Source organism: Sarcophilus harrisii, chromosome 3 (genome assembly GCF_902635505.1).
Source record: "Sarcophilus harrisii chromosome 3, mSarHar1.11, whole genome shotgun sequence".
Lineage (NCBI taxonomy): Eukaryota > Metazoa > Chordata > Mammalia > Dasyuromorphia > Dasyuridae > Sarcophilus > Sarcophilus harrisii.
The window spans coordinates 302,826,638-302,850,185 of record NC_045428.1 but is presented as its reverse complement, the minus strand read 5'-3'; the positions used below and the strand labels follow the sequence as shown (position 1 = coordinate 302,850,185).

Here is a 23,548-nt window from a genome sequence, read left to right as displayed (position 1 = left end):
TACTTACTCAGCCACAACTGATGGAGAAAATTTAGGACTGGGGTTTCTGGCCAAAACAGAAATAATTGCTACCATGTGAAGAAAGTAGAACACACATCATAATGAAAGAGAGATAGAAGAAATGAAAGATACTCAAAGAGGTTCTGAGACTTTCTCCTAATGAACACAATTAGCAAGCAGCAAAGGGCTAGAACTCTAGCTTATAACTTCTATTCTAGTACTCTCTCCTCTATATCATGCTCTCTCACTAAGCTAATCACTGAATTTGTTGATCAAGGATAGTCATACCAATTCCTCCCAAGCATCTACAAATAAAGGTTTTAAGGATTAACCAAGCACTTTTATACTACAGCTCAAAAATCACTTTGTTTATATCCAGTCTTCACAGTTCTTGACTGGGGATTTCTCATAATGAAAATAACTTGATGTATGCTACTGTCACCTTGCAAGTCAAAAATCTTCAGTGCTTTGTAGAGAATAAATTAGTTACACTCAAAGTCCTTCATTATTTAGTCTCAATATACCTCTTCACCCCTACATCTCACTACTCCTTTACATGATTCCTCCTTTTTCCAGCCCTAGCGATCCCCCAGTTTGATTCTCCAAGTCTACTACATATCTCTAAACATAAAAATTATTCAATAGTGAATGTTATCCTGTAGAGTGACTTATAGAGGGGTGCCTTATATAGCTCTATCCCAGGCTCTTGACTTACTTAGTATTTTTATCAATGATTTATTTGTTGATTATTTGATCAGATTGAAATATAGACGATGTGTTTATCATTTCTGGTTGATAAAAACTAGGATGTAAAGCTAATAAATGAAGAAAGAAGGAGAACTCACAAATATATCAATCAACTGAACTGATGGGTTTAAACAGACAAGACAAAATGTAATGGGGATGAATCTAAATTCCTTCACTTAATTAAAAATATCATTTGTATAAATACAAAACGATGGACACCTATCTCAACAGTTTAAGTGAAAAAAAAATCAAGGTTTTCATTTAACTGTATGTATAATAAGGGTCAATATTGTAAATAAGTCAGTTTCATGAATAGAATAAGGGAAAGAGTAGTCTTATTTTATTTTGTACTAATTAGATAAAACCTAAATACATTATATAAACATTTAGAGAAAGGTGATCAGGATGGGGAAGCATCAAGCAACATCACATAAAGATCATCAGTTAAGGAAAACAAGTATATTTATCCCATAAATATTTGTGGGATGATTCTTGCTTTTGGCAAGGCAATTGGGGTTAAGTAACTTGTATAAAGTCACACAACTAGTGAGTGGTTTTTGTTTTTGTTTTGTTTTGTTTTGTTTTGTTTTTGTTAAGTGTTTGAGACTGAATTTGAATCCAGGTTCATCCTAACTTGATGGCTATTGCTTTATTCCCTGTACTATCTAGCTGCCCCTGGTATATAATTATTGTTGTGAATTATCTGAAGGGAAATCAAGTGAACAAGAAATTGTAGAATGGATTTCCAAAGGGAAGTACTGTAATCAATACAGAAAAACAAATTTCTGGGTAATATGAGCAAATGGTTTTCAGCAGTACTATATTTTCAAAGGTAAAATTGTCTGAGTTTGTGAATTTGTGGACTTTTCATCACAACAAATGGTCAAACAGAGACTTGAAAGCTTGTCAAGAATAGTAAGGAGGATAGGGAACATTCTTAATTCAAAGGGAAAATGGACTAGAACAGTTCTAAAATTCTTTTCAACTTCAAGATTAAAAAATTTTCTTTTTGGTAAAAATTTGAGGTACGAGTTACATCACCAGTTTTTAATCCTAATAAACAGATCTTTGTAAAGTATTAGACCCATAAGAGTATTACTATCATTATAAATGAATAAAGACCATTGTTGTTCTAAAAATAAAATCATTCAGATTTATACAGCACCTTTCTCCAAAGGAATCAAAGGCATTTTGCACATAATCATACTAATTTTCTCCCTTCAGCTCCACAGGACACTATAACATGTTCTCCAACCTAGGAAAGGCAGAGAATTCTTTTCTTAATAATTCTGCAGGAAAGGAGATGAATGCTCTATCCTCATCTCAATTCACAGGGGGCAACCCTCTGTGATTTTAGGAACTGGGCTGGATTTAGGAATCATTACTTCTCATACTGTGAAATGAATAGGAAAGAAGATTATTATAGTCATTTTGCAGATGAAGAACTTCAGGCATAAACATGTCCATGGCCACACAGTAAATTGGGGTAGAGTTGGATGAAATTAAAACTTTCTGATTCATAGTTCAACTCTCAATATTTGATCACAGAGTTTTTGGAAATTACATTTTCCACATCCCATTTGGATATGGGACATTGTGTGGAGAGAAATGGAGGAATGCTTTTTGTTTGCAAGCATTATAGCAAAAGAGAGACCCCCAGTATGTTAGTAACATTGCAATCATTTCATGTGTCTGTATAGCATAACAGAAATGGAAAAACAATGGAAAACAAAAATCCGTGAAATACATACTGAAAAAATATAAAATTGACAAAATTCCTTCCCTATGGAATTATGATAATCAATAAAATTTCTGTTGAGCACAGTCTGTACACCAAGAATAAAAGCATTTTGTGCTTTTGTGTGTGGGAAAGGTGACCCACAAAAGAAATGTAACACAATCCCTTCCCTTGTAGAATTTATCAGCTGGTTTGGGAGAAAGAATTAACAACAAAAAGAGAAAACTGCAATGTAACAATAATTTCCAAAACAGGGAGTCTTAACTTGGGGATTATTCACTTGTTTTCTCCCCCAGATATTTTGATAACTATGTGTTCATATATTCATAATGTGGTTTCTTTTGTAATTGTATGCATTTTGTTTTATGAATTTATAAACATTCTTCTGTGAAGAATATCTTGACTTTATCATCCTGCCAAAAGAGTCCATGACATAAAAAATGTTAAAAATTATTTTCCTAAACTATGTGGTTAAAAACTACAAGAATTCTACTAGTTTACATAAGCTCACAGTAAAAGAAAAGGGACATGAGGAAAGTGGGTTGGAGAAGATTCAGAAAAATGTGGTATTTGATAATAGTTTTAAAGGATTAATATAATTTGAAGAGAAGAGATGAGAGGAGAAAGGATTTCAAATAGGAAAAAAGTATAGGTAGCAATATAATAATCACATCAGCTTAAATAAAGGAAAATAGGTGTTGAAAAGTAATTGAAAACATTATATATATAATCTTTATGAAAATTATCTATATGTGTATCTAGGGTAACTGATGAAAATATGAGAAGAAAAAAAGTAGGCTTTTGTGAATGGTTTTCTATAGTAGACTACACCTCCATAGGCACAGAATTGATTGAAATCCAGAAAGAACACAAGATTATATCCATTGTGTTTACTGTATATTTAATTTATTTTGAGGATTTCATTCTGCAGAGATAATTATAGCCTTAAAATGGCATCTCCTTGTATATGTTAAGATCATGTAATATTCTTTGCTAGAAACAATTACAGAGATATTTTTTCAACAATTCTATGATGATCAACAAAAGCCTAAGCAATAAAACAAACAAGCTAGTCATAGGTATTCTCTACTCTCATAAAGAATGTCTTGTACAGAATCCAAACAGCAAAGGGAATCCCTAGAGATAGTGAAGTCCTAGAGGTGCTCCTGCTTTTGGATGACTAGTACTAATTGCATGAGATACAGTACAACAATGACTCAAAAGAGATTGGCCTAAGAATCTATAGAAGACAATTTTCCTGATTTGATACACAGTAGGATGAGTAGCACATTAAACAGTACATAAATAGATAATAGAGACATATACATACACACATATAATTTGTTGTTTTGGGTTTTTTGTTTTATTTTGTTTTTGCAGAGGACATTGAGCTTGGTCCAGATATTAATAGGAGAAAGACAGTGGATCATACCACATTTGGAAACCATATAGCACATTCCATGAATAAGACACAAAACATCTTTTTAATATCAATATTTTTTTCAGTGGTGCTATAGATCTGAATCATGGAACATTAATTCTAAAGAATTAAAATTTCAGGGGATTTAAAAGACAAACACAAATCCCTGGGGTACTTCTCTGAATGTCTCTCTCTCCATTGGGATATCAAACTATTAATGCCCACTTTGTGGATGCAATCATTCAACTAGATTTAAATTCACCTAAGTATATCATTGGGGCAGTTAAGTGACTCAGTGGCTAGAGCATCAGCCCTGCAGTCTGGAGGACCTAAGTTCAAATCTGGTCTCAGACACTAGCAGTTTGATCCTTGACAAGTCGCTTAACCCTGTTTGCTTCAGTTTCCTTATCTGTAAAATGAGCTGTAGAAGAAAATGGCAAAACCATTCTCATATGCTGCTAAGATGACACCAAGAATCAGACACAACTGATCAACAAAACAACAATAACTATTCCATAACAAGAAGGTTATCTGTCTCTTTACAAATAGAATAGAATTGGAGATACTGCCTAAGGAAGAACCATTCTTAAAATTAAAAAAAAATTTATTAGCAGTGCTATTTCTCAAAAAAGAAAAGAATATATTTAATCTGTTTTTAAAGCTTTTTGTTTTATTTTTTCTATCATACTATCATATCATCACTTTAATGATGATAACTCACATTAATGTTATTTTCTAACTTAAAAATTGCCTTTTCACAATTTTGCAAAGAATACCAAGATAATAATATTACCTTTACTGGGAATAAGAGTACTGTATAAGGTAACTGATTTGCTCAAGGCTACACAGCACATCAAAATAAGTCAAAACTTCACTTCAAGACCAGAACTTTTTCCAGTGCACCATTAAAACTCCATTTCCCAGATGATTTCTATACTCATAGGAGGGTAAAAAAGGGATGATTTCTACCAAATGGTAACAAAGAATTATAGAAGAAATGTAGCATAAGACTCAAGAGACCTGAATTCGAGTTTTACCTTTACTACTTATTTAGATGTCATTTTACACAGTAGTAATCTCAGATAGTCTATAATATTGAATTCTAATTGAAAGTCCTATTGTACTGTTACTACTAATAATACAATTAACAATTACTAACTAGTTTAAATAGAAAATCATTTCTCTAATATCCATCTTTTCACTTACCACTTTGGTAACATTTAACATAGGTTAAAGTTACGCCAAAAATAACAATATTATTATAAATTTCAAGGCACATGCCAAAAAACTGAATTCAACTAATAGTTTTGGTTCTAAATACTTTGGGTCAATACTAAGATAATCTTTATATAAAAGAGTCATATGAAGCATTCCAGTACTCCCACTTCATAAATAGCTCTTTCCACTAATAGGGGAATTCCAATTAATGGGATTAATATCCGAAGTAGTGACCAGAATAAGAGTCTGAAGATTCAAATGAACCAAATCGTGCACCTTGTGGTGGACTTGCAGAAAGACATGGACAAGAAAGTTACATAGAATAGCAAACAGATGAACTAAGATATGAACCACTGAAAAGAGTACCTATATCTCATTTTTCAAGAGATCTACAAAAAGATTGGCCTGAAGTTTGTTTCTAAAATAATTTCTGATATAGACTATGAAATATCTGTAATTGTTCATGTATCCTTACCGTTCTCGGTTAAATTTAAGAGAATGTAGAATGGCTGGCCGTTTTTGCCTAAGGTTCCATAAATGAAGTGTTTCATCTGAACTTGCACTGACCAAAGCACCCTGCATCAAAAAAGAAGATATAAAATAATGGTGAATAATCAATTAACCTTTAAGGCTTATCAAACAACATAAACTAACAGATGATTTACTGAACTTTTTACTTTTTAGTCAGTAATGTCATTTTGTCAACATGACCTTTTAAGACATATGGAGTAGGATAAAAATTAAAATTAATTATGATAATTATTAAGAATAATAATAGCTGGAATTGACATGGTGCTGTGATGTTTTCAAAGTACCTTTCATTTGGTCTTGAAGTTATTACAGAAATTATACACATTTTACAGCTGAAGAACTGAAAAAATTAAGTGATTTGTATAAGGCCACATAGTGTCAAAGGTAGAATTTGAACACAGGTTTCTACACTAGATATTTTCCTACTGTTTCATGTTAATGTACAAATAATGGAGGTAGCACAACTGCTATGCTCTGCAATATTTGAATTATATCTGGAATATAGGTAGATACAGTTCTGAAAGGTAACATTTGAAGAGGGGCATTGACAAGTTCCCATAGTCCTATTTTGCTGCAATAAGCATGGAGAATAAAGCTGAAATTTTCATAAATAAACCAAGCCAGTGACTATGCAGCACGACAGGATTGAATGTATCTCCCAATAAACTGACACTAAGTCAGTTTAAACCCAGCTAAGCCTACACACTAATAAATAGGAGGAAAAAGGCTGCATCCTTCTTTCTATTAAGATTCTTGTTGAATATAGTGACATATATGTGTAATTCCTGCTACTGAGGATGCTGGTACTGGCAGTTTACTTGAGCTCAAGTTTACAAGAACACTGAGCTGCAGTGGGGCTAAAGATGATGTGATGCTCATGTTAAATCTAGCAGCTATATAGTGAGTCCCTGGGACTGAGTGCAGGTAGGAGCATAAGTTATTTGGCTCACATCAGAAAGGGAACAGGTCAAAGTTTTCAGACAAATTAAGAGTGAGATTGGATGCCACTGTCCATACAATGTAGATGAGATAGGAAGAACCATTCTTAAAATAAAAAAAAATTATTAGCAGTGCTATTTCTCAAAAAAGAAAAGAATATATTTAATCTGTTTTTAAAACTTTTTGTTTTATTTTTTCTATCATACTTTGGATAACTATTTAAATACAATTTTTAAAACTGAAACAATAAAGATAAGATTAAACTCTTTATTACCTACATAGATAGGATATGTCTTTTTGCTGTAACATAAGAAACTTTAACACAAGTTTCACTATTTTTATAATCCAAGGGAGATTCATTATGGGAAAAGGATGTGTGTTTTAAAACATAAAGTATTCTATTCTTTACAAATTTATATATAGATTTAAATATAGATTTGTATAATTTGGCATACATATTTAATATATGAAATATATTTAAATCAATAAATAAAATTATATGTAAAGAGAAATTTCAATATATAGACATTTAATTATATATATATGTATATATGTGTGTATGTATATGTGGGTATATATATGTATGTATATGTCCTTTTCCAATGGTTCCTCCAATAGGACAGTGGCAGTAGAGCCAGAAAACTTGTCTTTGAAACTGCCTATATGACCTTAGACAAGTCACTTAAACTTGCCCTAATTTATTCATCTGTAAAAATGACAAGGTTGGACAAGATGATTTCTGGTACTTCCCAATTCTAGATTTGTGACCTGATTCCAAGTACAGTTTAATGAAAGAATTCTTAATAAAACAATTTTTACATGTCTAACATTGCATCATTTTGCCTGTGGAATATCAAAGGATATGACTCCTAGATTTTGATTACAAATAAGTTAGAGACATCTTTATGATAAGACCTGGATTCAAATTCCATTTCTGACACTAACAATCTGCATCAATGGGAAATAATCAACAGCACTTGACTTGACTGTATAAGCAGCAACAGGAGCTTACTAAGATGATAGTAGAGGGAAGCAGCATCAATATGATCAGCAAAGAGTCATGCTGCATTTCAGAAACAGGACTACTTTCCAGAAACTGGTTAATACCTTACTAGACAAACTGGGACTGTTCAGAATTAAAAATAGCTTTCTATTGGAAAGCAGGAAAAGATTAGAACAAAACATGGATTACAGTGAATATAGGCTTAGTAAAAATGACCTCCCAGTCAAATTAAGAAAGATATTGATATAACACATGTGAGTGAATCACTCTGGGAGACAGAAAAGGATCACTGTGGTTTATCACTTTGTGACATAGATGTGGTTGTCACCTTCATGTAACATGAATGTGCCTTACATGAAGGACTCTCTTGCTTTGGCAAGTCAGTGTGTGCAAGTATAATCCTTGCTGACAGAGTTAAAATTATTGATTAAATGAGAATTTGCACTTTTTTTCTTTTTATATCCAAAATGAATGAAATGACCATATGGCCACTGGATAATTTGGAAAAATTGAATAAGTGGGCAAAATTAGAGCTATCACACCAAAAGAAGGTGCTCAGGAAATCATTTCGATGTAATTCATATAAATGGAAGACAATGCAGCAGCAGGAGGAATCCAACACAGAAATCATGGAATCAAAGGATAAGTATACCAGAAGAGACCTTGGAAGTCATTTAGTCTATTTTCCTACCTCAGAAAAGAATGCACATTATAGTATCAAGTTTGAATGAATAATTTCAATGGTAAGAAACTTACTATTTCATAAGGTACCACATTCCATTTTGATTTGCTCTACCTAGTCAAAATTTATTCTTTACATTACATTGAAGTTTGGCCGTGGACATATCCTAGGTCCCACTTGTGCCCTCTAGAGTTACAAAAATATGTTTCTCCATGATAATCTATCAAATATTCAAATATGGTTATGATGATACTCAGTCTTCTCAAGGTTAAACATCCCCCTTCTTTCAACTGTTAATATTGCTGAAACCACTTATCATTTGCTTGGGAAAGTCAGTGATTTGTGTTTCTTGTCTGGCATTGGTTTAGCAATGGTAACCTATACCCATTAATAAGGGACATTCATTTTTTATGACATCTATGAAAATATAAACATTGATATGCACAGATTCAGAAATATATGGATATACAGACTCAAAAGAGGGAAGCTATGGAGATTATTGAAAAGGTAATTGATTTCTTAGGTAGATAAGAGATTAAATAGTCTAAGAGAATATGAGAGCTGGATGATAAGCTACCATTAGGTTAGAGACAATAAATGAATCAATTCCTACGTAACTACTTTCTCTGTATGGTACTTAAATGCCTGGATCTAAATATAACCTAAATGTTCAACAAAACTTCAGTTACTTTGATTCTATTTATCTTAAAATATAAAGAGTTAATTAATACAAAGGCAACTGGCTTTAGGCACAATACACATTCCTGAAAATGTTATGAAAAGCTTTTTTTCCAAAAAATCCTTTATAATTAACTAGATAATGTAAATTTGGACAAAGTTATATACTTACAGTCAACGAATTCTTACCTCATTTATTAAAAACTGAAGCTGCAGTACTGCTGCACCACTTTCATGTTGGCAATAACAATCAACACCAGGCCTGCCCAATCTGTTATAGTCAAAGTTAAGGATTCTGAAAATTATTAGCAAGATCAGCAAAAATTTACAAAACAATCTATTCTGTAATTAATTAATTTTTACTTTTAAAATATTCTAATTTTTATTAAAAAACAAAATAAAACATTAACTTTCATTCATTCTAATTAAATTACATGCATGATATGAGTAAAAATAATGAGAGATTTGAGTAGCACAGTCTAAGTCTACTTCAATTTTCTTTTAGTGAATTTTTTCTAAAAATATTTCAGTTTATCCTAGCAATCTACAATAAATTTCAATTTGAGATTAATATGAGGGGAGGTAAAGATTATGCAATTGGAATTTAAATGAATACCTATTTCAGAATATGAAATTGAACTTCCCCTATATGAACTCCAAAAGAAATACTTAATAACAAATAAGACCTGGTGGATTTACAAGTGAATCAAACTTCAAAGAACAGTAGGTTCTAATAGTATATAAACTGAAAAAAACAAACAAACAGGAAATGGGATCCTACACAATTCTTTTTGTGGTACTGTCTTAAAACCTAAACTAGGAAGAAAAAAATTAGGAAAAAAAAACTACAGGCTAATATGTCTATGTTGATGAAAAAAATTTTAATAAAGTTTCAATAAAGAGACTACAGAGACATAGCACTATACACTATACACTATGCCCAGTAGTATTTATACAACAACACAAAATTGGTGTAGTATTAGGAAAACTATAAACAAAATAGATAATAATAATAAAATATCAATATCACAGGATTATATCAACAATAAAAACTTCTAATATATCACCCAGTTCTTTTAAAAAGTACTAAGAATTGTGGGAATAAATGGATATTCCTTAATATGGTAAATCATTATATAATACCAAGGCTAGAAATTGCATGTAACAGAGAAGAACCAGAGGCCTCTCCAATCAAGTCAGGAGGAAACTAAGATATCATTTATAAGTATTGTTATTTAATAAAATGATATGTTAGCTATAGCAATAAAATAACAAAAAATCCCAGAATATCATCAAAGAAAAAGAAGAAATAAAATTATTGCTTTTGCAGAGATTATGAATATAAAGTCAATTAAATAAATTAATTGAAAATAACTCTAGCATTAGAAGAGAATATAAAATAAACTCATGCAAACCAGCATTACCATATATAACCAACAAAATGCAACAGAAAAAGACAGTGAAATTCCTTTCAAAACAATTACAGAATGTATAAGATAGTAAGCCATCTATCTACCAAGATACACAGGAATTATACAAATATAATATCACTTTTTCTGAAATAAAGGCAAATCTAAATAAGTGGAGAAATAGGCAGCTTATAGGTGGGTCATAAAATAAAAAAATATATAAAATTATTCAAATTAATTTTTTATTATATGTAATTATATTATGTATAATATTATAATATATGTTATTATAGAACTTTAATTAATTTAAAAATCATATGAGAGATATTGAGGAAAAGCTTAAAAAATAAAAAAGAAAAACAAGAAGATTATGGGGGGAAAGTTATCCAACTAGAAAAGGAGAAAGAGTCTTAAAGATGAAAATAACCTTTTGAAAATTGGAATTGGGCAAGGGGAAGCCAAGTGAAGCTATAAGAGACTAAGAAATAACAAAACAGAATATAAAGAATGAAAAAAATAGAAAAGAATATGAAACACAAGAAAAACAACAGATCTGGAGAACAGATCAAGAAAAGAAAATATAGGAATAATTAAACTACATGAAAGCTTTGACCAAAAAAAAAAAAAAAAAAAAGAACCTTGACACAATAATGCAAGAAATAATCAAAGAAAATTATCCTGGAGTGATAGAAGATGAGGAGAAAGTAGAAATAATAAAAAATCTATCTATTATCACCTTAAAGAGATCTTTTGTGGAAAACACATAGAAATGTTGTTGCCAAATTTCAAATCCTCCAAATCAAAGAGAAAATTTTGCAATAAACAAGAAAAAAAAACAATTCAAATATGCTAGAGCTACAATTAGAATTGTACAGGACTTATTAACAGCCACAATAAAAGATCACAAGTCCTGGATTCTTATATACCAGTAAGCAAAAGAACTAGGACTGTGGACAAAAATATCGTATCCAATAAAATTATCCATTATATTGAATGAAAAAAAAAAAGGACATTCATTTAAATCTTGAAGATTTTCAGGACTTTCAATCAAATCTGAAGGCAACAGAAAATTTAACATATATGAAGCAATATCCTATATTAACTTCAAGGAACTTAACATGGACAATTTTTTTTTGGTTTTTACATGGAAATGCACACTACATGTTTAAGACTGGCATCAATACTTAAATAGCTCAAAAGAAAGATTTATACAAATGAGGTGCAGAGGAAGAATATACACAAAAAATATTAAAGGGAGGAAGAAGGCTTGTTATTCTAAAAACTTACAATGGGAATGGGTTAAATAGACAACATTACAAATATATTATGAAGGCTATAGCACCCTCCAAAATCTATAAAGAAATAAGGGTAGAGTGATGGGTAAAGAGAAAAGGAAAGTGTAGGAGAAGAAGACAAAGGAGGAATCTATGAGTGGGAGGAGATTACGGAATAGCAAAGCAAGTTAAGGTGGAGAATTAAAGTAGAAGAGTTATCAGATATAAGAAAGAAGAGATATATAAAAATAGTACAACAAGGAGCAGGAGTTAAATTTATTAGAAAAAAATTAGCTAGTAATCACTGATTTTTATTGTTATATATTTTGAATCCTCCCTGATGTTCTGCTGGGCACATGACAATGTTCTGTTCTGTTTTGTTTTATTTACCTTTTCTGTATTTTTTCTATTTTTTTATTTTTAAATAAAAGGAAAAAAAACAGAAAATAAAAGGTTGGGAGCTGAATGAGATAACTTCTCATATACCTTCTAATTCTAAGCTGATGATGTTATGAAGATGTTAAATAAGGAAATATCTCTTTATTTGTTAAACAATCATCTTATAATAGGCTAACCTAACTATTCAGAGAACCTCAATCTAAAAAGAAAATTACATGTGGAACAGTATGATAGTATCACTTAGTAGTAATCTAGTATCAATTTTTCTGTATTTTACTAAAAAGTCTGTTTGTCATTGATGACAAAATTTCATTGTCCGTTCTTTACCAGTCATTTGGATAGATCATGGTATTCTACTAATGCATTTTAAAATAAAAAGTGAATTTACAATTGAATATAAGACCCATGTTTCCTCACTACATCAATTACCACAATCTCATAAGACTTAAGTAGAATAAACTAAATACAGAAAAATTACAATAAAATATAGTTTTTGCAAAGACTTTTAAAATATAATTTCAGGATTTTTAAAGCAATTTTATAAAGCAGAAATTTATTAATCAATTTAATATATATTTTCAAGTGCTAATAATTTGTGCTTTATACTTTTAAATGTGAGTGCACTCTCTATAATTACTTTAAAGAAATATCCATATGAATCTTAAGGTATAACAGCTCTACTCCATAGAAAAGCCTATAATTTATCTTTCAGCTCTTTAGATAAGTTCCTTAGGTATGTAAGAGTTTAACAGTGTAAGTCTTAAGTTAGGGAATGATAATTAAAAAAAAAAAACTGTTAATACACTAACTAGATACATTTTTCTGTGATAAGAATTAAATGTAATGAACATAGACAAAATTAATCTACTGTTAACTTGACTTCCCAATTTCTGTGTCAAAAGTTGTTTCTGTTAGGAAAGCAGCTTTCTGTAAATCTGTCTAGGAATGGGATAATTTATCTTCCTCATGGGAGGGCAGTTGTGGACACATCTTATCCCACACTGGGAAGTCATACAGGCAAAATGAAAACTAGAAAGTCAGTTTCTCACAGAACTGAATGGAATCAATTTATCCATTGTAACTATATATGATTCATTTAATATCACCCATTTATCAGTGTTTCTCAAACTTTTCTCTCAGTGACCCAACCTTCTTGACTAAAACATAGAAATCCCACAAAAAAAAATTTAAGTACTTCTCCAGGCATGGATAGATAGAGGTCAGAGTAAGAAAACTGGTAATAAAATGCAAAAGTCATCTCTAGACATAGCACCCTCCCTTGCTTTCACCATTTGCCTTGTCATCTAAGAATTTTAATAGAGTTTAATCTTTATAATGTAATCGTGGAAAAGCCCACCCAATTCCTTCAATACCTCTTACCAGTAATGAATTTTCTGGAAGATCACATTCAATTGAGTCTTTCAAACTATGGTTAAAGGCCATATCCAACTAACTGTCTGTTTTTGTAGGACCTGGAGCTAAGAATGTTTTTCATTTTTTAAATTAAATAAAACTTTATATTAAAGTGTAAAACCCATTCTTGAGCCTCAATGGGACAAATGTGACCTACAGGTCATAGTTTGCTTGTCTCTGTTTTAGAGTAAACAAACAAAAAGTCTTACAGTTACAAAGATCTTATGTTAAAATTTAAGATAGTTTTAACAATAACCTTAAAATACATAAGAAACAGACTACTTCCTCCAAATAGGGTAGAATTAATACATTGCCTCTTCTGGCTCAGGTAGGTTTACCTTGACTTAAGAATAAACAGACTTATTATTAATCAGAGAAATGCAAATTAAGACAACTCTAAGATACCACTACACACCTGTCAGATTGGCTAAGATGACAGGAAAAAATAATGATGATTGTTGGAGGGGATGCGGGAAAACTGGGACATTGATGCATTGTTGGTGGAGTTGTGAACGAATCCAACCATTTTGGAGAGTAGTTTGGAACTATGCTCAAAAGTTATCAAACTGTGCATACCCTTTGATCCAGCAGTGTTACTACTGGGATTATATCCCAAAGAGATTATAAAGAAGGGAAAGGGACCTGTATGTGCACGAATGTTTGTGGCAGCCCTTTTTGTAGTGGCTAAAAACTGGAAATTGAATCGATGTCCATCAGTTGGAGAATGGCTGAATAAATTGTGGTATATGAAAATTATGGAATATTACTGTTCTGTAAGAAATGACCAACAGGATGATTTCAGAAAGGCCTGGAGAGACTTACATGAACTGATGCTGAGTGAAATGAGCAGGACCAGGAGATCATTATATACTTCAACAACAATACTATATGATGACCAGTTCTGATGGACCAGGCCATCCTCAGCAACGAGATCAACCAAATCATTTCTAATGGAGCAGTAATGAACTGAACTAGCTATGCCAGAAAAAGAACTCTGGGAGATGACTAAAACCATTACATTGAATTCCCAATCCCTATATTTATGCCCACCTGCATTTTTGATTTCCTTCACAAGCTAATTGTACAATATTTCAGAGTCTGATTCTTTTTGTACAGCAAAATAACATTTTGGTCATGTATACTTATTGTGTATCTAATTTATATTTTAATATATTTAACATCTACTGGTCATCCTGCCATCTAGGGAGGGGTGGGGGTAAGAGGTGAAAAATTGGAACAAGAGGTATGGCAATTGTTAATGCTGTAAAGTTACCCATGTATATATCCTGTAAATAAAAGGCTATTAAATAAAAAACAAAACAAAACAAAAAAAATTCTAATATTTAGAAAAAAAAATAAAGTACTTACAGCCTCACTGGGGAAACAGCTTTTACAGAGAGTAAATATAGTGACAAAGCATACCATAAATTAGTCCTGGGCAACATGGTCCAATGCAAATATAAATAAAGAAGGGGTATGCAATATAAGAGTTTGTTAGAATATAGTTGATCAAGGAAAGATTGGGTTGGTGGCAAGAGTACTGGATTTGAAATAAAAAACAACATGAATTCAACATCTAAAAAAATATATATATATTTATATATATATATATTTTTTTTTTTTTTAGATCTTTTCAGTAATTACTTATGATAACTATAATATTAACTTTTGCTCCCCCAGATCAAAAACTTTTCATTGATTACATTGATTATATTGATTTCCTTGATTACAATTATAAAATATGAAGTAGTATTTTCATTATAAATATGAAATAAAAATATAAGATTGTAAAAATCTAAAAAAAAAAAAAAAAAAGAATAAACAGACTTCCTAATTCCAAATCAAGCAGAAATTTGGAAATGGGGCAGACTAGCCCATGTACAGAAACTTGCTCCAGAAAGAAGTTATTTCCAGTTTCTCTTCTCCATATCAGATAAGCAATCTTAATCAATACTTAACACTATAATGTACTTCATACATGTTGGAATGGAGTGAAATAAGCATTTATACCAATTTACCATTAGGTATGCTTATTACAGTTTAGAAATATGAATAAGACTTACATTTATCAATGCATGCAATCAAAGATTATTTAATACCAATCAACAATACAAACATTTTATCTTCTGGGGACTAATTGTACATCTGATTCCTAAAGGTTCTAGTAAACAATACTGATGATTGTAGCAAGATTCTCTCTAGATCTACATCTTTCTCTGAGGTGGCTTTCTGGCAACTCCTGTATATCAACACTACTCTCATGTAAGTATGAATTTCTAAGTGTGGGATATACAAAAATCTGTCCTAATTGTGATGTAAAAGCAGGGTGATAGGAAGGTCTCTGGGATTTTTTTATGGTTATAGCAAATGCAGTATACAAATTATATGATTGATTGATGATTAATTTCCTAAACTTATGGTAAAAGGACATTATAGAATCAAAGCTTTAGTTTCCTAATACCATAAGCAAACTTCTGTTGTTTTTGTCGCTCAGTTGTTCAGTTTCATCTGACTCTTTATGATCACCATAGTACACCAGGCCCATCTGTCCTCCACTATCTCCTGAAATCAGTCCAAACTCACATTTGTTGTTTCCTGTCCATGGGGTTTTCCTGGCAAAGATAACTGGACTCCCTTCTCTAATGGATCACCTTTTGTCAAAACTCTCCACTATGATCCACATATTGAAATTCCATATTGAGGAACCCTGAACAGTATAGCTCATAGTTTAATTGAGCTATACAAATCCTCTACCATGACAAGGCAATGACGCATGGGGGGAGGGCAAGAATAAATATTTAACAGTCATTAACCAAATATGGGACATGCAAAATCAGCAATTTTACAAATTTAAGGGACACATACAGCGTTGGTAGTTGTTTATCACATTTGGGAAGTATATATTGTTGCCAGACTATAGCAATCTTGTTCTTATCCTACTGTAGAAATCCAAATTATGTAACAACTATTTGGTTGCAAAATGGAAGTAGGTAGTAATAAAGGAGGAAAAATAAAAGAGGAAAAAAAGAGAGAAAAGGGAAAGGGAAAAAGAAATGGGAAGGAGAAGAAAAAGAAGGGAAGAGATGAAAGAGGAAAGAAAAGTATAAATTCCCCAAAAGACCTCAGATTCTAATAGTCTTCTTCAGTGGATTTTCTTTTTGCATCTGGCTATTGTGTTTTTTTCAAGGAATTGTTTTCTTCAGTGGATTTTTTTTTTTTTTTTGCATTTGATCAATTGTATTTTAAAGGAATTCCTTTCCTTTTCCAAGCTGCTCATTCCTTCTTGCATATCTCTTGTTTCTTTTCTCATTTTTTCTTCTATCTCTCTTATTTGTCCTTTAAAATCTTTTATGATGCTTCCAGGAAGCCTCTTTGGGCTTGAAACCAATTCATACCATTCTTTGAGATTTCCTCTATGGACATTTTATGTTCATCTGAGTTGGTGTTTTGATCTTCCCTATCACCATAGTAGCTTTCTATGGTCAAGATTCTTTTCTGTTTCTTGCTCATTTTCTTTTCTTTTCTTTTTGTATTTCCTGTTTTGTGACTTTTAAAGGTAAGCTCTGTGCCTGGGATAAAGGAGTCACTATTCCAAGTTTCCTGGACAGTTCTGAGCCTTGATCTTGAGCACAAGGGCTCCTTTCTATTTGCTCATAGCAGGTGTAGCTTTACTTTTTCTTTTCAGGAAATAGCTTGATTTTCCACAATTTGCCTTCTGAGCTTGTCCTGGGGGCTGCCCCACTGATCTGTTCCTCTATTGAGCCAGGACCAAGAGTTTTAGTTACTGATCTGCTATGTTGAATATCCTCTCACTGACTTTCTTAGACTCTGTATAAGCTGGGCTGAACCTTCCTTTTATCCCAGTGAGACTGACCTTGAAGTTTTAATATTCCTTCTTGAGCTGGAGATTTAATTAGACTCTATTCAGAGGTTGGTTTCATGTGGTTTTCGAGGGAAACTGGGAGAGCTTGAGCAGCTTCCTGGCTTCACTTCCTCATCTTGGCTCTGTCCCCAGAACACCAGACTTTAATAGTCTTTAGACTAACTCATCTAGGTAGGTTCCTTCCTGGCTGAATCTCAGTCTGCTCTTCAACTTCTAAAGATTGTAAAAAAGACTTACACATTCTGCATTCCAAAGTCTATATAAGATCTAAGGGTTAGAGGTACCGCCCATTCTTTTTTCAAAGAAAAAATTTAATTCTGAATCAAGGAAGGTCAAGACAAATTATTTTACCCCCATAATTCCTCCATTCCAAAGTGCTTGTCAACTTAATCAGGCAGTTTCTTAACAAATTCAACTCATTTGCTTCACAATTCAGCTCAAAAGTCACTTCCTTCTGAAAGAATTTCCTTCAGAATTATTCTTTCTTTGAATGACTCATGATACTTTGTAACTCTTCTGTGCATTTATCACATTTCATTTTTGTATTAGTTATTTGCATTTAGTTATAACTCCCATCTCATACCCCACCAACAAGAATATATGTTCCTTGATAACAAAGAATAGAACCTTGCACATAACAATTACTTAATATTAATGAAAAAATCATAGTATCATAAGTTCCTAAAACATTTTAGTTGAAAGAAACCTTAAGAGTTTATGGAAGATAATAAACTTATCTGTGATTAAATGTGCAGATTCTGTAGAGACTTAATACTGATTAGAATAATCTTTTGTGTTTCAGAGAATGGATAAAATTAAATAACTAGAGGCAAGGTTAAGACATGAGTGAAAGATCGTAATCAAAACTCAATATAGAATTTGGACTGGATAATAAAGAAACAAGTCCAGTCAGAGCAGAGGACTTTAGTTGAAGACTAGAGGAAGATAGATGGGACCAGATTACAGACTGCCTTAAATGTCAAGCTAAAGAGTTTGAATTATAGATAATGAGAACCAATGGAGATTTTTGTGTAGTAAGTGATATAAGGGGAAAAAAAGGCATTTCAGGAAAATTAAATATAAATTAAAATAATGTTAAAGTATCAATAGTACAGAAGAGAATCTGAGTTCTCAATAGTTATGCCAAAGAAAATATGTACTCTGTTAAATTTGGGTTCCAACTACATATGTCATATAAGGTCAGCTTAGATGAATTTGGAAAGATTCTTTACCCTGAGTTTACCACCAAATAATATTTTGGTTTCTATAAAGTCAAGGAGAATGTCTACAAAGGTATAAGAGGGCTGTAAATTGCAACAGTGAAGAGGAATACCCATACCTATAAAATCAAGACTTGAAGGGAAAGAAGGTAAAAACATGTATGTGTACAAAGGCATCCCTTTTTTGCAAAAGTATTTTATATTTTTTAATTATTTGATTTTTAAAAATTAAAATATTAATTTTATGCAACTTAAATTAAAACTCAACCAGCTCACTGAATAATCCATTCTTTTTTGCCTCTACTAACCATTGGAGGTGCAGATACATTCTTTGTCTCAATCCTAGTCCACATTGTCTTTAAGGATCTAAATAAATATAATAGTGAGGAGCATAAAGAGAGATAAATATTTTTTTAAGTTTCTTGTTTTAGGGCCCTCTAAATCTAACAGAGAAAATAAAACTGAACACTTTCAATCAAACAAAAAGTATACACTGAAAACCTACTATGTGATCAATATTATGGTAAGTACTATGGGAATACAGAAGTAATATTGGCATGTCCCCAACCCTCAATAATAGTCTTTTAATCTAGTTGAGAAGACAAAATGAACACACATGAAAGATTAGGAAACAAAAAACAGATTATGACCAAGTACTATAACCTAAATGGTTAAATTATACAAAATGAGGAAGTTTATAGAAAGAACAATATCCCATCCTGGGCTTCTCTGCAAGGCAGAATAGTTTTCCTTTAAATATAATGATATTACTTTGAAGACTTGGTTATTTCGGGGGACTAAACAATTCAGACTATGGACATCACTTCTAGACCTCCTGAGAACAAGGCAGCCACAAGAAGCTCCAAAGGAGTGTTTTCATGATTAGTTGGTGGATCCCCAAGGGTAATTCAGGCAAGGGAGTTTCATTTAGCTGAATCAACCCAAGGGATCTTCTGTGTATATCCTTGTTCAATATCTTTCTTCTGCCATAATTAACTTAAATCTCTCTCTTTTTTTTTGATAATCATTGAACAACATATAAATGTCTCACTTTTTTTTTTCTAATATCCAATTATCCAATTGAATAGCGCAGACCTTTCTCTATCTCTATGCTCCCTGAAGTAATCCTCACAATTGATGAGACTCTATTCCATTGCCCCATGTCTTCTGGGACACTGCATTATCTGAAACTTCCTACGATTCCCCTAATCTTTCTTTCTATGCATCTGCTCCTAATCCTCTTTCTCTGCCGGGGCCCTCAAACTTTTTAAATAGGGGGCCAGTTCACTGTCCTTCAGACTGTTGGAGGGCCGAATTATAGTGAAAATAAAACCTCTGTTTTGTGGGCCTTTAAATAAAGAAACTTCATAGCCCTGGATGAAGGGGATAAACGTCCCCAGCTGCTGCATTTGGCCCGCTGGCCTTAGTTTGAGGACCCCTGCTCTAATACCTTGACTTCAAGCCTAAAGATTCCGACTTTAGTTTTTGTCTCTTCTCTTTATCATTCAATTCAATCAATAAAAATATATCTATTAAACACTTACCATACCATCTTTGTTAATGGGATAAAAGGAGAAAATGTATGTAAAGAAAATAATGATCATAAGTATAAAACATGAGTTTTATAGCCCTGAGTGTCAAAATCAGCCCAAAATGTAATTGGAAAATATTTAACTAAGTAAATAAAAATGCAACAGAACTCAATTAATGGCAATATGTGTTTTCTAAATAAATATATTGCCATAGAGATCCATCTGTTCAGTTTAATGACCTTGTTTCTGAGTATAATATTACTCATAGCAATGATAAAGATAATGATTATGATGATGGTGGTGATGTTTAAATGAAGAGGCCAGAAGAATGAGAAAAACTAGAAATGACAAAGAAAAGAGGAGGGAGGGAAGATGAGTATAAAAGCCAGGCAAGTATATTAAATGTTATGAAGGACATAGGTACAAAGCTCAGACTGTTCAGAAGTTGCATTACTAAGTAAACACATAGACAATAAGGCATCATTAAGTTGACCAATATTTCTTGAAGTTTATATTACTCTAATAACTTAGGTCAAAGTAAATTCTGTTATCAAGTGTGATGCATGATGGAGAAATAGTATATTCTGGTTAATTAAGCATTATAATTTACAGGTTACCAAATCATATCCATTTATAAGGAATTAAATGTGATAAAATATATTTAATTATGAACATATTTTTTCTTGAGTAATGCAGAAGGAAATCAGAATCTTAAATCTAGGATATTTCAGATATGATTTTATTGTTTTATTTTTGATATAGATTATATAGCTACAAATATTTACATTAATATCTATTTGCCACACTAGAAAATAAGTCCACAAGTAAATTGGGCACATCTTATCCACTAATTTTGTGTCCCCTTTCCCTACCTTTCACCTTCTTCTCCTCTCCAAATGGTATCACAAGGAAGTGGAGAAGCTCCATTTATTAAGGTCTAAGCAGGCATAAGTTTCAAGAATTTCATCATGTGTAAAATTAAAGCATTGGATAAAATGACCTCTAAGGTCACATTCAGTTCTTCACACTATGATTCTGCCTCTAGCACTTTATTATAATTCTATGGGCATCTCTACTAAATTTTCTATCTGAATTTCCTCTTGGACATTTCATTATTGCCACAAATAGCCTTATTCACCATTTCTCCTATCCTTAACCTCACTTATCAAGTCACACCTCCTAACTTCACTGTTTTGGGTCATTTTACCACCATTTTCTAGGCTTGAAAATTTAAAGTTCTCTTTGCTATATCCCTTTTATTCACCAGCTCCTTTACATACTCTTTCCCCAATACCTCTCTCATTGGATGCTTTCCCCCCATTCTTTTTTTCTTTCTTTTTTTATTAAAGCTTTTTATTTACAAAACATATGCATGGGTAACAGTTGTGATATGGGAGCCACCTGCAAGTGGCTGCTGGAGGTCTAATTCAGACCTAACTCAGACCATCCAGAAGAATGGATTTCTTCATGTGAGAGGATGATGATGATACAAAGAGACTAAGAGGCAGTTGCTTTGTCTAATCTCTCTCCTGAGAGGCAGTTACATTGTCTGACCTCCCTCTCCTTCCCTCTTGCCTCCAATTTATTTCATACCCAATCCACAAGGAACATTTGTGAGGGCTGCTTTGTAACTCCTTCAAATTTATGAATCACAGCGGAGGAGGCTTTCAGAGAACTGACCTACCTTTCACCTAGGTATGGTCCTTAACAATTCCCCATTTTTAATTTTATGGAAACGCTATTATTTCCCCCCCCCCCCCCCCCCCCCCCCCCCCCCCCCCCATAGCATATGCCTTAGCTGTTATCTGAGTCCACATGCTAAGGTATCTGAGTCCACATGCTAGAGAGTGCAAGCAGCACTATAGCAGATGTTGAATCTTGTGAGATATCATGGAGACAAACTGTCAAATTGAGAAGAGGACTCTAGTCAGAACAGGCATTTTTCTTAAGCGTCTCATCAGTCTCCTGGCTCACTCCTTTGATGTGCTGGCCCATTTAATTATCCTGACTAAAAAAACTCACCGGGTCTCTTCTCCTTTTCCTTCTCCACAGATTACTGAAGCAACTCTGGGAGGATCATACTCATGGACAGCTCTAAAGTACTGCTGCTGCTTCTTTATTACTTATGCTTCATATGATTCTTGTGCCCCATATTCAGGTGCCATGTATTATGATATGGGAGCCACCTGCCAGTGGCTAATGCATATCTAACTCAGACTGTAGAATGGATCTTTTCATGTGAGAAGATGATGATGATGATACAAGGAGATTGAGACACAAGTTGTGTTCTCTATTTCTCTCCTGAGAGGTGGTTGTGTTGTCTGACCTTCCTCCTCTTCCCTCTTGCCTCCAATTTATTTCACTCCCAATTTCACAAGGAACACCTTCTCATTTCACTTAGCATCAGTTACATAGGTCTCTCCAGGCCTCTCTGAAATTATCCTGATGGTCATTTCTTACAGAACAATAATAGTCCATAGCATTCATATAACATAATTTATTCAGCCATTCTCCAATTGATGGGCATCCACTCAGTTTCCAGTTTCTTGCCACTACAAACAGAGCTGCCACAAACATTTTGGCACATACAGGTCCCTTTCCCTCCTTTAAGATCTCTTTGGGATAATCCCAGTAGAAACACTGATGGATCAAAGGGCATATACAGTTTGATAACTTTTTGGGCATAGTTCCAAATCGCTCTCCAGAATGGCTGGATCCATCCACAGTTCCACCAACAATTATCAGTGTCCCAGTTTTCCCACATCCCCTCCCACATTAATCATTATCATTTCCTGTTATCTTAGCCAATCTGACAGGTGTGTAGTCGTATCTCTGAGTTGTCTTAATTTGCATATCTATTATCAATAGTGACTCGGAGCACCTTTTCATGTGACTACAGATAGTTTCAATTTCTTCATCTGAAAATTGTCTGTTCATATCCTTTGACCATTTATCAATTGGAGAGTGGCTTGAACTATAATAAATTTGAGTCAATTCTCTATATATTTTAGAAATGAGGCCTTTATCTGATCCTTTGGATGTAAAAATGTTTTTAAAGTTTGTTGCTTCCCTTCTAATCTTGTCTGCATTAGTTTTGTTTGTACAAAACTTTTTTTAACTTAATATAATCAAAATTATCTATTTTGTGATCAACAACGATCTCTAGTTCTACTTTGGTCACAAATTCCTTCATCCTCCACAGATCTGAGAGGTAAACTATGTTCTTCTAATTGTTTATAATATCATTCTTTACTTCTAGATCATGAACCCATTTCGACCTAATCTTGGTGTATGGTGTTAGGTGTGGGTCTATGCCTAGTTTATGCTTTTCCCCCAATTCTTACTGCCACCACATTTAGGGCCTGAGAATGACTGATCTTTAAAAATCCTAGTAAAAACCAAGAGACACAGGTGATGTGTTCATAACCATGACCAATTAAAGGCAAGGGCTTCAAATTTGCA

The 23,548-nt window shown here is 32.6% G+C and overlaps 1 protein-coding gene across 9 annotated transcripts in view; it reads right to left on the bottom strand.

Moving 5' to 3' along the window:
* The window catches only part of STXBP5L (syntaxin binding protein 5 like), a 397,145-nt gene that overhangs the window by 242,746 nt on the left and 130,851 nt on the right, over window positions 1–23,548 (bottom strand). For all 9 annotated transcript variants that reach the window (XM_031959714.1, XM_031959715.1, XM_031959719.1 and 6 more), the window contains exons 4-5: window positions 9,146–9,227; window positions 5,599–5,699 (exon numbers count right to left, since the gene is read on the bottom strand). In XM_031959714.1, coding sequence (XP_031815574.1) covers window positions 5,599–5,699; window positions 9,146–9,227 — 183 coding nt within the window. The remainder of the gene's footprint in view (window positions 1–5,598; window positions 5,700–9,145; window positions 9,228–23,548) is intronic.